This window comes from Lipomyces tetrasporus, assembly GCF_029532465.1.
Source record: "Lipomyces tetrasporus strain NRRL Y-64009 chromosome Unknown POJ06scaffold_4, whole genome shotgun sequence".
NCBI classification, from domain to species: Eukaryota; Fungi; Ascomycota; class Lipomycetes; order Lipomycetales; family Lipomycetaceae; genus Lipomyces; species Lipomyces tetrasporus.
In genome coordinates this window covers 1105322-1118248 of record NW_026611599.1, presented here as the reverse complement: position 1 = coordinate 1118248, position 12927 = coordinate 1105322, and the positions used below count along the sequence as shown (strand labels likewise).

The following is a 12927-nucleotide window of genomic DNA, read 5'->3' as shown; positions in this document are numbered from 1 at the left end:
TTATTAGACAATGTCTATCCAATATCACTATCCTAGTCTGTAATGATTAAAACTGCTGCAGATCCAATCTGCCGGCGCAGATCCGCCCAATCAACATCATGAGAGTCCTCAACTTCTCCCCACCTCTTCATCTGATACAGTACTTCTAATGTGACCGCCTCCGCCAAGTCACTAGTCGATATTTCTTGATTGACCAGTTTCATGCCGCCTAAGTATGACTTTCCTCCAAGCACCGCACGTTCAAATGCTGTCAGTTGCCACACATCTAAAGACTTCGCCCAGTCTGTTGCGTTCGCTTTTATAGTATCCGACTGCATATTTCCTCTTAGGCCTTTGTCACCATCTGAGTAGTTGAGCTTCTCGCCGTGGAAAAACTGCTCCTCTGCCCACGCGATAATAGGTCGATAAGACTCCTCTTGTTCTTTCCGCAACGCACCGTTGTACTCCTCTGACGGGGCGAAAATGAGCATGGTGTCGGTATCGAGGTACGGTAATAGCGTCTTCACGATGGCCTCTTTTGCGGCTTTCACGTCCTCCGATTTAGCGATGTCTATCGCTCGGGCAGCCAGTGACGTAAGTGGCAGCGACTGCGGCTTGATCTGCAAAGACGGTAGTGTGGCCCATTCTTGAACAATCAAGTGTGCGAGGGTGGTTTTATTGTGCGGGACTATTAAGGGGTGGCCAGTCGATGTCCGCACAGGTCGAATGTCGAGGTTGATCTGGTGACCATCTGTGATTCGTTAGCATGTCATATGGCATGCAAATAAGTCTAGGAAGATTGCTTTCAATACAAGTAAATCCCCTGACAGTCATAAACCATACCGTTGGTTGTCTTGACGTTAGCCTTCTCCCAAAATCGCTTCGTCGGTGTCTTGAAACCGGAGCCAGCATTAGATTTCCTTAGTAAATTTGCTGTATCGAGGAGAGTCGCGTAACTTCTACTCGAACAAGCCGCTGTACTAGTAATCCAAATTCCTGAATGTTCTATTTTAGAGCATGTCGTACTCTGGCCCATAGCCGGAGTTCGCGCAGCCGCCTCGAGGGTCGTCACTAGACGTGTCTTGGCTAATCGAGAAATCATGGCATGCCGCACCAATTGCAACCGAAAGCAAAAGCAGGAATACGAGACTGAAGTTTTCAAATTTAATTTCAATGTTAGTCTAAACAATGGTGTTGCGGACGCAAGTGATAATGTTACAGGAGATTGCAGGCAAATTAGATCGCAAGTTGCAACTCGATGGCGAGATAACCCTAATAGATGGTAGTCTGATCAGTAACAAAAAATATGGCAAAGAACGAATAGTATTTAGAATCTGGTTCAATCAGAACTGTCTATAGAAAAGGAAATTCTTCAAAGTGCCAGAAAAACGAATCCCACAATCGAAAGAACAAGGTACAAATTTAGGGTCTAAATCGTTCGCCATCCATCGCCATCCAGTTACTCTATGCCACGGTTCAACCACAACCTAAAATTAAGCCTCACGAACCTATTAACAAAAATTAAATTACGCCAAACACTTGCCAGCTGCATTCGGAAATGCGAATTATGACAAAAAAGAGCAATCCCCTGAGACAAATAATGAAATGAAGAGACATTGGCTTCTTCCTTAGCTTGCCAATTGAAAGTTGAAAGCTGAATGCAAATGCGAGTTAATAGTAACTCAGAAGACGGCATAGCCATCTCTATTACTGTTCGTCGAGAAGCCATTTCCTACTTTCTTGGCGAAGTCACGGGCTACATACGGGATATCAAGAACAGCCTGTGAGCTAGGAAGAAGGTCGACCCCAGTCGCACCTCTGCTGTAATTGACATAGGCCGTGATACCAAAATAGGCGACAAGGATAAGTAGAGCAGCAATGAGGATGTACTTGACGATGCTCCAGGCGGTAGAATTAGTTGATTGCTGTACTCGGATAAGCCGTTGATCACAAACGGCAGCAGTGCTCCATTGGAGGTGAAGGCTCCTCTCGTCCCAGCTCATGACTTGAAGGCCAACAGTGTCGCCATCGGCGTCATGGGTAACCTCAGTGAGGGCAGAATCGCAAACAAAATCTATGTTGGTCTCCATTTCCTTAACTTCGCCCCACATGCCGCCGGTGAGACGTACATGAACAGCAGCCTCGCCGTTCTGTGCACTCGGTAGACGAACTTCGTTCTGGGCCGTAGCTCCGTTAAGGTCACCGGAAACAGGAATGACCTGAGTAATGACTGGGTTCTGGTTGTCGATAGCAACCGTCTGGATTCCGCAAACTATAGTCATGGTCAGGTATAGCAACAATTTGCGCATTATGGTCCCAATTACCTTGGGTTCCGTCGGGACACTGCATGTTCGCGGCCATCTGATTGTTAATGGCAAGAGGGGCACATAGATTGATGTTCCATGTCATAGTAGTGGTAGACGGAGGAGTGCTCCTAGTAGTCTTGACGGAGTGATCCCAGGCAAGGGAAGTAAGATTCAGGGCGATTCCATCGACAACTGTGTTGCAGTCGAAAGTAGCACGAACAGCCGATGCGGAGGCAATGGCGTATAAAATTGCCGTAGTCTGAAGTGTCGAGCCAAGCAGCATCGTGAATGACGACTAATGGTATCCAGGAAAATAGAAGCCGCGAAGCTGAGTGCTGGTATAGTAACAGTTATTATAGCCGTCAGCCATGAGGCTATCGTGGTCGGGACCTAATAAGCTTGAAAACAAACGCAAGACAGGCGATGAGCTAGTCCATATATGGCTTAGCGCAGTTCAAGTCATTTGGGCTTTAGCTTTAAGGCGCCTGGGGATTACTGGTTGGCAACCTGGAAGCGTAAACAACTAGCACCTGTAGCCGGAAGGAGTCCAAGGCGATAACAATATTGTCAAGTTATCTTGTTTGGAAATGGCAGAGATATATTCGCGGGGAGTTGCATTGATGTAGTAGCACATCGAATGCGTTATGCTTGTTCCAAGGCATTTTTCATTACCACGTACAATATAGATATCCTATATCAAAGACTGGACTCGATAACGTGTTGAATTTATCAATATACGAGGCATTTAGCGCAATACCTGAAACGATAGCTTCGCAGGAGCCGACACTGTATTTACCTTGCAAAATTAACATGATACCACAGAACACACACAAACCGAGAAATAATTTACAATCCAATTGACATTTTAACCCATAACCTTTATTTAGTTTGACGATCTCAAATACTTTCCGACAACAATGCAATGGTCGCGCTCATATGGCTACATCAACCTTTGTCAGCAACCCGTCGCACGCTATCAAGCTCGAAACCGAGCAAACGAAAATGATATCATACCTCTAAAGTCAACTGCTCTTGTGGCTTCACTCTCTCTTTCCTCAACTTCTGAACTTCACTTGCGAAAACAGTTTCGGCATCGACAGTCGAGTCGATACAATTGGCCTTAATAGAAATGACCACACCACCCTGATCTTTCAGGAACATATGAGAATTCAAAGCAATAATACGAGCCTGATCTGGCTGTGCTACGTCGGCGAAAACAACGTCGACCATTCCTACCAGCATTCTATACTTCTGTGGGTGACGAGCATCCTCAATAATGGGAATAATATTTGGTCGCTTCTTCGCCATAGTTATCAGATCACGACCAGATCTGTGAGAGAATTCAACTGCATAGACGATACCTTCCGGCCCGACTACATCGGAAACGTGACTGACAGAGGTACCAGACGCAGCGCCGAGATAAAGAACTTTCTTTCCTGGAGCAATGTAGAGTTCATCCAAGCCGCCCATGATACCAGCCGCCAATTTCGATCTAAAAGGATTCCAAACACGGTATTCTACCTTAGTAGGAACACCATCCGGAGTAGACGCAGGGACGTCGACTGAGATTCTCTTTTCGCCATACACAGACTCACCAGGAGTTAAATTCCTCGTAACCAGCATATCTTCCTTCCCACGGGCAATGAAGACACCTACATCACGCATGGTAAATAATTGACGTCAACATATCAGATGAGCACAAGACAAAGACACATACCAGCGTGTCTATGAGGCTCGATTATAACCCTTGATCCGCCCCTTGCACCCCCCGTGGCACCTCCTCGTCCACCCCGACCACCTCCGCGTCCACCTCCGCGACCACCGCCTCTACCACCTCGTACTTCACACACACTAGTTAGCTTCAGGTGCCAAGTACTAGTACACATATAGCACGATGTCCAAGCAGATATCGGACATTCATAAACCATATGAATCAAAAATACTCACCACCACCGCCTCCACGGCCGCGACCACCTCCAGCACCACCACCTCGCCCTGAAAATCCTGAAAATCCACCACGGCCACCACGGCCACCTCCTCGTGGGCCACCCCGTCCGCCTCTTGGTGTAGGCGCCATTTAAATATTTGATCTGGCGAAAATGAAGAGTGATAGCGTTCACTCCAAAACTGATAGCGCGTTGAAATTTCCGTTCGGGTTCTTAAGTTTTTTCACAGACCGAACTTTTCTTTCGAAATTTTAGAGTTTTCGCTGACGAATTATACAATGTGGTCTTGGTCTTGGTCTTGCGCAAACTGCGGCAGAGACTCTCGATCAACCAGTGAACATTTAGGGCTAAACCCTACTACCTACGCGGCAGTCACGGCCCGCAGGCATGAGCTTTCCATTCAACTGTGGCTGGAACGCACCAGATCTCATCGACATCGTGAACGTAGGCCACCGTTCGATCATACAAGACCGCTCTTCGTCTCTCCGACAATTACTACAACTCGCAAATGACTCGCTACGCTGCAACCCCCGGCAATCCCGCTAAGAGCGCCAGCTCTCGAGGATCCTACCTACGGGCTTCATTCAAGAAAACTCGCGAGACTGCCCAGGCTGTCAACGGATGGGAGCTCCAGAAGGCTCTCCGATACCTCGCCAACGTTAAGGACAAGAAGCAGGCTATTCCTTTCAGAAGATTCGCTGGTAGCATTGGACGAACTGCACAGGGCAAGGAGTTTGGTGTCACCAAAGCCAGGTGGCCTGTCAAGAGTGTCAACTTCGTCGTTGACCTACTGAAGAACGCTGAGGCCAACGCTAATGTACGTTATATTTCACTTTTGGTTTACTGGACGATTATTGTGATTGGAATACTGGGAAACAGGGCCATGATCTAGAATATACGAGATTCAGAGTGCGAATGTTAGAAGTGGGCTAGTTTTCTGCGAAGAAACCCGAAATACTGATCGATTGCTTTGTATAGGTCAAGGGTCTTGATACTTCTAAGCTCATCATCAAGCACATCCAGGTGAATCAGGGTACGTCATAAGATCAGTACAGAGTTATACGGGTCTTAATATTGATATATTAATCGTTTAGCGCCCAAGCAGCGTCGCCGCACCTACCGTGCTCACGGTCGTATCAATCCATACATGTCGTCTCCCTGCCACATTGAGGTCATCCTTGTCGAGCAGGATGAGGAGATTGCTAAAACTAAGGACATCGTCAAGTCTAGGTGAACGGGCTAAGAGAGGTGAATGGTTTTGTACAGCTAAATGATGAGGGTTGGGTCAAAAAAGATATTTTCATTCATGTTGTTATCATGTAATCATACTTCTCATAACTTAAGAGATTAATTTAGAATTTATTTCTTCTATGATACATTCATTGGTTGCTCAAATGGACGTGAATCTGGCGAAATAGTCGTCAGCGTTTTGGATAGACAGTGAAGGTTTAATTTTTTTCAGCTTCTCCCTCTCATCAGCTGTCACAAAAGGCGTCAGCTGTCTCGCCGTGACTTGCTCTTGAAGAGACGGTTCATTAGAAATTGGAAAGCGATTCATGAAATAATTTAACATGTAACTTTCATTCTGGGTTATTTAGTCTCTGTGAGATTTGTATGACCGCGCTAAACCAGCAATGACGACCAAGCATGAGATCTGCTAGGAACGCCGCGCATACCACATTCAATTTCCCATGCGATCATCAGTTTAACATATTACTAGACCATCTATAACGCATCAAACATGCCGACTGGTAAATAGGAATCAAGTGCTATAAATACTAGTCTCATCAATGTAGAGTTGGGCACAATTGTCTTCCGAGTGAACCATGTCAGTCCTAACGCCATCTATCTTAGCATCGCTCCGATCTACTCCACAGTTAGCCAGTTCGTGGTATTATATCGCCGCCGCAACATGCAGTGCCTGCAACCGCCCCGAGGAAATTCCTGTGATATTCCGCTACGCCATAGAGCATGACGCGGCGCGTACCTCAACCACACCTCAAACAACTTCAGTTCAGGGGACTCCATCGAGTTTATCGCAACCAGCTTCACCTATTGGATCTGCAGCTAGCTTTGGATCTGAAGATGAAGTTTTACTGGTTGACTGTTCGAGCGCAGACCCAGATATTGTACGAATCATTGCACAAAAAACGCGGGAGGCTTTGCTCAAATCTGCAGCACTTTATGGATTACCCAAGAGCATTAACTCATTGATTCGACTACGAAATGCGACGCCTCACGAATTCCGGGAAGACAGGCTGATTCGGCCAGAGTTACCAAACCACGAGGAAGTCCAACGGGGAACAGAGTTTTGGAATCAAGTCTATGGGAAGGTGTCCCGGAGAGTGCTGTCACAAATGAGTGCAGCATATCCCGATCTCGCGCATTATGCTATTCAGCATGTGTATTCGCCGCTGTTATCGTACACTGGAGTGCTATCGGCAAAGGAGACGTCATTTGTAGTTATAGCGTGTCTAATTCCACAGGATGTGAACCCTCAGTTAAAAGGGCATTTAAAGGGATGTCTGAACAATGGCGCTACCAAGGAAGAAATTACGAGTGTACGCAACCTTTCGATGAGAATATGTCGACTATGTGGAATATCGTGGAAAGGCGAAGTCGCCAGTCTATCATAGGTGCCTATGTATGTTACACTGCATGTTGTTGTAGAACGTTATATTGAACTGTGAAGTGAAGTGGACAATAATTTAATGATTAGCACTCTAGCCACGCATTGCCCAGGCCCCCGGGCATAAAACATACAAGAAACGTTAGTCCCGTTGGCATTAATTAATCTGTCAAATGGAAATTAGCCTGACCTAAAAAATTCAGTACGTGATATGAAGTCGTCGAAACTGTCTTCAAATAACGGATAAATTGGCGGCTCCTTATCATGGTGAAAATTTCTTGTCCTGAATATCTTGGCAAATATATTAAGTCGCCTCTCAATTGATGCCATAACTCTTCTCGGAGGTTCACGGGCTCGCAGTTTCCATTTTTGAAAACTGAGTCCGTTCTGGGATTTCAAGCTTGCAGGTGTCCGTATATTGACAGAGTCGTTTTCAATTGGTGCAAGAGGTTTTCTCTTGAATTTGAAAAGCGGATTTCGCTTCCTCTTGTCATCACGGTTGGTAGCCGCTGAAAGCCCTATCATTTCATTCTCGAATATGTCAGGCTCAAGCTGATCCAAGTGAACTGGAGCCTGCATCGCCCCTGTCGATAAAAGCGGGTGCATTTTTACAGTACTTTCACTCACTTCACCAATGACCGGAGTATTGGCGTTCTCCTGGTCATCATCTCGATTCTCTATACGGGAAATAGTTAATCGAGATCTGACACGTGTGCTATTTAACCCCTCTATCGCTTCCCGGGAATGTATAGGCAACCACTGCTCTTGCGATTTTGCTCTCCCTGCAGCCATTGTCTCATTATTAAATATCACTTCGGCTTTCAATCTTAGCTCTGATTCCTCCTCATCTGAGCTACTGTCATAAATCTTTCCGAAAAGTCCCATGGTATCAAATGCTGTCACCACTATCTTCTTCCCAACGTCATTCTCGGTCTCTGAGACAACATCAATCCCGTGGCCTTCCAAATCATTTGCCCTTGACACGTTTTCGAGTTCTTCAAACACAGAACTTTCGATTCTCCGTAGTGTGCCTGTTTTCGCCGCCGTGGATCCTCTTTGTCTCGGCATCTGAAGTATACGTGACCCACATTTACCCATCTGGGATTGTGACGGTTCGACAGCGGGTATTGATTCAGACGAATACTCATGGGAATTAACTAGCACAGGCTTCAGTTCTTCCATTTCTATACTCTCCACTGCTTTCTGCCTTGGAACTGATGTATTCGATTTCATAGATACTGTGCCAAAGGTGACATGAGCTTGATTCGGTTGTAGTTGTGTAAGCCGCCGGTCGCCATTAGAGAAACGCAACCCCTCAAACAGAGTCTTTGCAACGGGCAATTTTGAGCGCCGTGGACGAGATGGCGAGACGATATGTCCTTCTCTGAGTTCTTTGTACTGATGGCGAGTTCGAGGGAGCTTAGATGACAACGGCGATACATCCGATCGAATTGGTAAATATGACAATACTGGTGTATGTTCTAAAAGTGAAGCAGTGGGTGACGGGCTTGGAGACCGCGCCGCTAAAGGCGGCAGACGTCCATCAAACGACTTTTCGAAGATCCCATCGTATATTGGGGATGGAGGGCCAGCGGCAAAAATACTCTCTTGCGTAATGCCAAGTTCTGGTATCTAGGCGTCATTAGACAATGCAGACAGTGATAGAATGCTGATAGTACCTCTGGCCCAGCAGTGCCGAGTGCAGTACTCAGGAAGTTCAGAACAGAAGTTATGGACATGACAACTAGAATATAACAACTAGTGCACTGTCACTAAATTGTGTAGTTCTGCAGTGCACTATTAGTTCAAGCGGAAAGACAGCAGTCGCAGTGTGGATGAAAGTGCAACAGGTGTGTTGGTGAATACCCGGTCAGTTTGTGAACTACTTGGGCATTTCGTATCGACAGCGATTCCAGCAGAAGTGCTTACAGGAGCATTGGGATACGATCTATCAGCACTCCTACTAGTACTTGTCATTCTGTCGGCTGGCTCTTACCAACCTCCGAATGGTACATAATTTTATATTTTGTCATCGGCGATGTTGTAGGATGCAGTCATGTTGGCCCTAGATTTGCCGATAACTTAATCTGCCTGTAACCTTGCGGCGTACGTCACCGTCGACCAATCCTTGACGATCCGAACCACGAACGCAGCCGGATACAAGATCAACCCTGATTCTACACGATAGAGAAGCAATGGCAATTGAAAAGTATCAAGCGAAGAGACACGCACTCCGTGTCAATCAGCGATGGCGTGAACTGGCACCGGAACACTTCTGCAACACGGCGGAAGCACCTGTGTTGCTTCTAGCTTCACCACGCACCGTCAAATGGCCGTTCTGCGACCAGACTCAGCCATTCAGACAAAACAGAAATTTTTACTACTTATCTGGATGCGATCTCCCCGACTCATATGTCACTTACGATACGAGCCGTCAGACACTAGTCTTATACCTTCCGCCGGTTGATGCTGACGAAGTCATGTGGAGCGGTCGGCCGATTTCAGTTGACGAAGCCAAAAGTCAGTTTGACGTGGATGATGTGCGATACAGCAATAAATTAGCGAACGACCTTGCATTGCTATATGGCAAGCGGACAGTCTTCACCGTCGAGCAGCTCATTGGTTCGGACCATGCCCAAGTTCTTGGGGAGTTGCCAAATATTGTGAAAGCAGTCGCAGAAGCTGATTCGCATGTGTTAGAGGCGCTAGAGGAGTCAAGAATGATAAAGGATGAATACGAGCTTGGACTAATGCGACAAGCCGCCGCAATTTCTGATAACGCGCATTTAAAGGTCATGTCTACTATGAACATCCATACAAATGAGACGCATATTCATGCCGAGTTCGTGTACCACTCCTTACGTGCGGGCTCCAAGAACCAGTCATATGATCCCATATGTTGCTCGGGCCACTCGTGCTCGACATTGCATTACGTCAAGAACGACGAAGATCTTGCCGGTAGACAGTTGATATTGATTGATGCTGGCGCCGAGTGGAAGAATTATGCCTCTGACGTCACGCGAACATATCCTATCAATGGTGAATGGACGATGGAAGCTCGGGAGATTTACGACCTTGTACTAGATATGCAGACGTCGTGCGAGAAGCTTGTGGCTCCAGGGGCGTCGTGGGAAGAGTTGCACTTACTTGCACACAAAATTCTTGTCAAGGGATTTTTGAAGTTGGGGATTTTCAAGGGTGGTTCGGAGGAAGAAATTCTTGAGTCACGGGTATCCTCTGCGTTTTTCCCGCATGGCCTTGGCCATATGCTTGGCATGGATACGCATGATACTGGTGGTAGGGCAAACTATAGTGATCCGGACCCGATGTTCAGGTATCTTCGTATTAGGCGCAACTTGGAGCCCGGTATGGTCGTGACTGTCGAGCCCGGGATCTATTTCTCACCGTTTTTGATTAATCCTTGTCTTCGGGGCGACGATGGTCTAGGGAATGGGGGAAAGTTTATTGACACCGAAGTTTTGGACAAGTACTGGGACGTGGGAGGTATACGGATTGAGGATGATGTGCTAGTTACTCTGATTGGTCATGAGAATTTTACGAAGGTACCGAAGGATCCAGATGTTCTTTCAGCTATTATCAAGAAAACATTAAGCGCTTCTTGAACATTTGTTGTACGCATCAGCTGCTAAGGTGGTAAGATACTATATTGTATGACTTGGGATCATTACTTGCGACACCATTGTTCACATAGATTTTGATCAGTAACAATTATTATATAAGTAGCCGAGCGGCAACTGACAAAATCGTCGGCGTAAAAATTGTGAGATAATGTAGGAGAACCGACATTAAGTTAACCATTCAAAACCCGTAACACACTAACAGCAAAAGTCAAATCCCTACCTTTTGCGGTTCCCATACCCAATATACACCAGCAACACCATCCTATAGAAATGTATCACAGCACCGATCAAAAACGAGTCCAAATGTGCAACCAATAAATCGAAAATATCACAAAACTATCTCTGACAGGTCAACATCTGCAGGCGACTTATAGTCAGCCGTTGATGACTTCGAGCTTGCTACCGCAATTCGGTCTCGAGTGGTTGTCTTACGATGACACTGAACATTTTCAACGACAGATGAAGCAGTGGCAAGATGAGTACGCATAAATGCGAAATTCGGAAAATATTCGCCGTACTTTTGCGTCATAGGACATGCAATCCCTTTAGGCAAGGAATTTTTCACAGCTGACACATATTGGGCGAACGCAAGGTGAGTGATTCGCATACCAAAAACTTCCCGCATCGAGACCTCTCTGTCGTACTGAAAATTCAACGGCTCCTTGCATTCAAATTTAAGGTGGATCTTATTCCTGAAACCAACAGGACCGTTGAGACAGAAATATGCTGCGAACGCGTACAATAAGGCTGCTTCTGGCTTTGTCAATTTCATGTGAAATCCGCATTGGTGGACAACCTGCTCATGAATACCTGAGCTTACGAAACTCTGCGCCAAGACTGTCGGGGAATAAAAATATCCATTGGAAACACTGACAGCGTGATCCTCATCCTTTTCATAGTTGTTGTCCTTGTCGTTGTGATCGACATCACTCATTGATGCTGATAAAATGGACGGCGACGCTGGTCGAGACTCACTTCCCGTATATTCGAGAAACTCTCCGTCTGAAAAATCATCCGAAATCGTTGTAACCGTAGTGTACGGCATCGCTGCCACTCCGTCTTGAGAACCAAATATTGAAGTACTCTAATCGGCACAATATATGAGCCCGGCGGATCCAATCTTCAGGCTGGCAAGCTGTGACGCAGTTTACCAGAGTGTGGTGCCTGTCCAGGCCCACCCATTTCTACTGACTGCCGACACGCGACGCAGCGCCCGTGTTAAGGTCAAAGCACTACTTTATCAATCGCTTTGCATAGCACGTAAGTTGAGGACTTAACTTTGGTCTACAAAGTAGCAGATAACTTTCACTTTTACAACGATAGACGCCATTGAAATGCTTTGCTAGATATATGAATGTAGTTCCCTTAGCGAATATTCGAATCATAGTATTGGGCGTGTGTGTGATTAGGGTTTGATATGCGTGTATAACTCGAGGGTTTTGTTCTCCGAAATGTACATTTGCGTACTGATAACCCTACACTTGCGGCCAAATCCCTTAAAGCAGTCACGCCTTCCCGCCCAAACTTAGTGCCGCTTTTGAACCTTGGGTAGCAGCACGCCACTGTGAACCATAGTTCGACCCAGATTTACTCCCATCTATCATATACCTCCACAAAAACTTCGATAGTTAATTAAAATGGTATGTTACTTTCGGAATTACTGATCGATGAAGTTCAGCCGTTCTGAATAAATGGAAGGGCGCTAATATGGTCGTTGCAACAGGGGAAAGTTCACGGTTCTCTCGCTCGTGCCGGTAAAGTCAAGTCGCAGACTCCCAAGGGTAATTAGTTTTGATATGAGTGGCCATAGAGATTAGATGAAGTGTGCAAAAGACGAAAAGAATTGAAATATGGCGGACACGTTGATTATTGACTATAAGGGGGATAACTGACGCATTCGATAGTGGAGAAGCAGGAGAAGAAGAAGGTTCCCAAGGGACGGGCGAAGAAGCGCATTCTTTACAACAGTACGTGAAGTATTAGTTAAATTGTGAAAGTGGGACGATTCTAATATACCCTGCAGGACGTTTCGTTAACGTCACCCTCACCGGCGGTCGACGAAAGATGAACCCCGCTCCTACCTCGACTTAAATATCTTGCTAGTGCTCACTGCATCCGACAATCGCGTCGAATCATACACATCACGTTCGACATACTTCGGATACGATAGGAAGGGCGAGATGTATTACAGATGGATTGAGACTTGGTTATAATGTAATATAGCAAAACCGACGATTAACTTATCATGTGAAATAAGCCTTTTTCCATGTGCTATAAAACACTCTAAGCGCTATCGTAAGGCTATATCCGTTTCATTCTATATAAATTCGTACGACTCAAGTATCGATTACGACGGATCCGCTGTTCATAACTTGCCGCCCATGATCGATTGAATCGGAATTGCTATCCCGCTGGGTCACCAGTGA

At 46.1% G+C, this 12927-nt stretch overlaps 9 protein-coding genes across 9 annotated transcripts; 4 read left to right on the top strand and 5 right to left on the bottom strand.

Annotated features, from left to right (window-relative positions):
• Positions 1 to 32: 32 nt before the first annotated feature.
• On the bottom strand, positions 33 to 1015 carry POJ06DRAFT_281115 (uncharacterized protein; the record flags this gene model as incomplete). The annotated part of the gene is made up of 2 exons (XM_056189924.1): positions 33 to 730; positions 823 to 1015. The coding sequence occupies 2 exons, from the start codon at positions 1013 to 1015 to the stop codon at positions 33 to 35; spliced, it is 891 nt and encodes a 296-aa protein (XP_056044733.1).
• Positions 1016 to 1355: 340 nt separating this feature from the next.
• On the bottom strand, positions 1356 to 2640 carry POJ06DRAFT_251044 (autophagy-related protein 27). Its single transcript, XM_056187351.1, has 2 exons — positions 2304 to 2640; positions 1356 to 2251 (listed from the first exon to the last, which is right to left on the bottom strand). Exons 1-2 carry the CDS (start codon positions 2566 to 2568, stop codon positions 1662 to 1664), a joined length of 855 nt encoding a protein of 284 aa, XP_056044732.1. The 5' UTR covers positions 2569 to 2640; the 3' UTR covers positions 1356 to 1661.
• Positions 2641 to 2668: 28 nt separating this feature from the next.
• Positions 2669 to 4669, bottom strand: POJ06DRAFT_251040 (rRNA 2'-O-methyltransferase). The gene is made up of 4 exons (XM_056187350.1): positions 4233 to 4669; positions 4003 to 4125; positions 3300 to 3937; positions 2669 to 3225 (listed from the first exon to the last, which is right to left on the bottom strand). Exons 1-4 carry the CDS (start codon positions 4360 to 4362, stop codon positions 3169 to 3171), a joined length of 948 nt encoding a protein of 315 aa, XP_056044731.1. The 5' UTR covers positions 4363 to 4669; the 3' UTR covers positions 2669 to 3168.
• POJ06DRAFT_93012 (ribosomal protein L22/L17) lies at positions 4346 to 5543 on the top strand. Its single transcript, XM_056191766.1, has 3 exons — positions 4346 to 5048; positions 5210 to 5264; positions 5326 to 5543. The coding sequence occupies exons 1-3, from the start codon at positions 4740 to 4742 to the stop codon at positions 5463 to 5465; spliced, it is 504 nt and encodes a 167-aa protein (XP_056044730.1). The 5' UTR covers positions 4346 to 4739; the 3' UTR covers positions 5466 to 5543.
• A 365-nt stretch (positions 5544 to 5908) lies between these two features.
• Positions 5909 to 7000, top strand: POJ06DRAFT_92969 (AhpD-like protein). The gene is made up of 2 exons (XM_056191764.1): positions 5909 to 5982; positions 6028 to 7000. The coding sequence occupies exon 2, from the start codon at positions 6058 to 6060 to the stop codon at positions 6865 to 6867; it is 810 nt and encodes a 269-aa protein (XP_056044729.1). The 5' UTR covers positions 5909 to 5982; positions 6028 to 6057; the 3' UTR covers positions 6868 to 7000.
• Positions 7001 to 7040: 40 nt separating this feature from the next.
• Positions 7041 to 8599, bottom strand: POJ06DRAFT_237418 (uncharacterized protein; the record flags this gene model as incomplete). Its single annotated transcript, XM_056185952.1, has 2 exons — positions 7041 to 8492; positions 8540 to 8599. 2 exons carry the CDS (start codon positions 8597 to 8599, stop codon positions 7041 to 7043), a joined length of 1512 nt encoding a protein of 503 aa, XP_056044728.1.
• Positions 8600 to 8974: 375 nt separating this feature from the next.
• Positions 8975 to 10656, top strand: POJ06DRAFT_92972 (peptidase M24, structural domain-containing protein). Its single transcript, XM_056191765.1, has one exon. The coding sequence runs from the start codon at positions 9056 to 9058 to the stop codon at positions 10481 to 10483; it is 1428 nt and encodes a 475-aa protein (XP_056044727.1). The 5' UTR covers positions 8975 to 9055; the 3' UTR covers positions 10484 to 10656.
• Positions 10657 to 10829: 173 nt separating this feature from the next.
• POJ06DRAFT_267436 (uncharacterized protein) lies at positions 10830 to 11546 on the bottom strand (the record flags this gene model as incomplete). Its single annotated transcript, XM_056189243.1, has 1 exon — positions 10830 to 11546. One exon carries the CDS (start codon positions 11544 to 11546, stop codon positions 10830 to 10832), a length of 717 nt encoding a protein of 238 aa, XP_056044726.1.
• Positions 11547 to 12138: 592 nt separating this feature from the next.
• Positions 12139 to 12592, top strand: POJ06DRAFT_267435 (ribosomal protein S30; the record flags this gene model as incomplete). The annotated part of the gene is made up of 4 exons (XM_056189242.1): positions 12139 to 12141; positions 12225 to 12282; positions 12406 to 12468; positions 12525 to 12592. The coding sequence occupies 4 exons, from the start codon at positions 12139 to 12141 to the stop codon at positions 12590 to 12592; spliced, it is 192 nt and encodes a 63-aa protein (XP_056044725.1).
• Between the last annotated feature and the right edge of the window lie 335 nt (positions 12593 to 12927).

What these genes read in the sequence shown, in the direction of transcription:
- POJ06DRAFT_251040 (XM_056187350.1), bottom strand. Translation starts at nt 4,362, where the DNA reads ATGGCGCCTACACCAAGAGGCGGACGGGGTGGCCCACGAGGAGGTGGC. An exon ending in CGAGCCTCATAGACACGCTG is followed by an intron (nt 3,938 to 4,002) that starts GTATGTGTCTTT and finishes TGCGTGATGTAG; the next exon opens with GTGTCTTCATTGCCCGTGGG. An exon ending in AAGAGCAGTTGACTTTAGAG is followed by an intron (nt 3,226 to 3,299) that starts GTATGATATCAT and finishes AGGTTGATGTAG; the next exon opens with CCATATGAGCGCGACCATTG.
- POJ06DRAFT_251044 (XM_056187351.1), bottom strand. Translation starts at nt 2,568, where the DNA reads ATGCTGCTTGGCTCGACACTTCAGACTACGGCAATTTTATACGCCATT. An exon ending in GTGTCCCGACGGAACCCAAG is followed by an intron (nt 2,252 to 2,303) that starts GTAATTGGGACC and finishes CCATGACTATAG; the next exon opens with TTTGCGGAATCCAGACGGTT.
- POJ06DRAFT_92969 (XM_056191764.1), top strand. Translation starts at nt 6,058, where the DNA reads ATGTCAGTCCTAACGCCATCTATCTTAGCATCGCTCCGATCTACTCCA.
- POJ06DRAFT_92972 (XM_056191765.1), top strand. Translation starts at nt 9,056, where the DNA reads ATGGCAATTGAAAAGTATCAAGCGAAGAGACACGCACTCCGTGTCAAT.
- POJ06DRAFT_93012 (XM_056191766.1), top strand. Translation starts at nt 4,740, where the DNA reads ATGACTCGCTACGCTGCAACCCCCGGCAATCCCGCTAAGAGCGCCAGC. An exon ending in ACGCTGAGGCCAACGCTAAT is followed by an intron (nt 5,049 to 5,209) that starts GTACGTTATATT and finishes TGCTTTGTATAG; the next exon opens with GTCAAGGGTCTTGATACTTC. An exon ending in GCACATCCAGGTGAATCAGG is followed by an intron (nt 5,265 to 5,325) that starts GTACGTCATAAG and finishes TTAATCGTTTAG; the next exon opens with CGCCCAAGCAGCGTCGCCGC.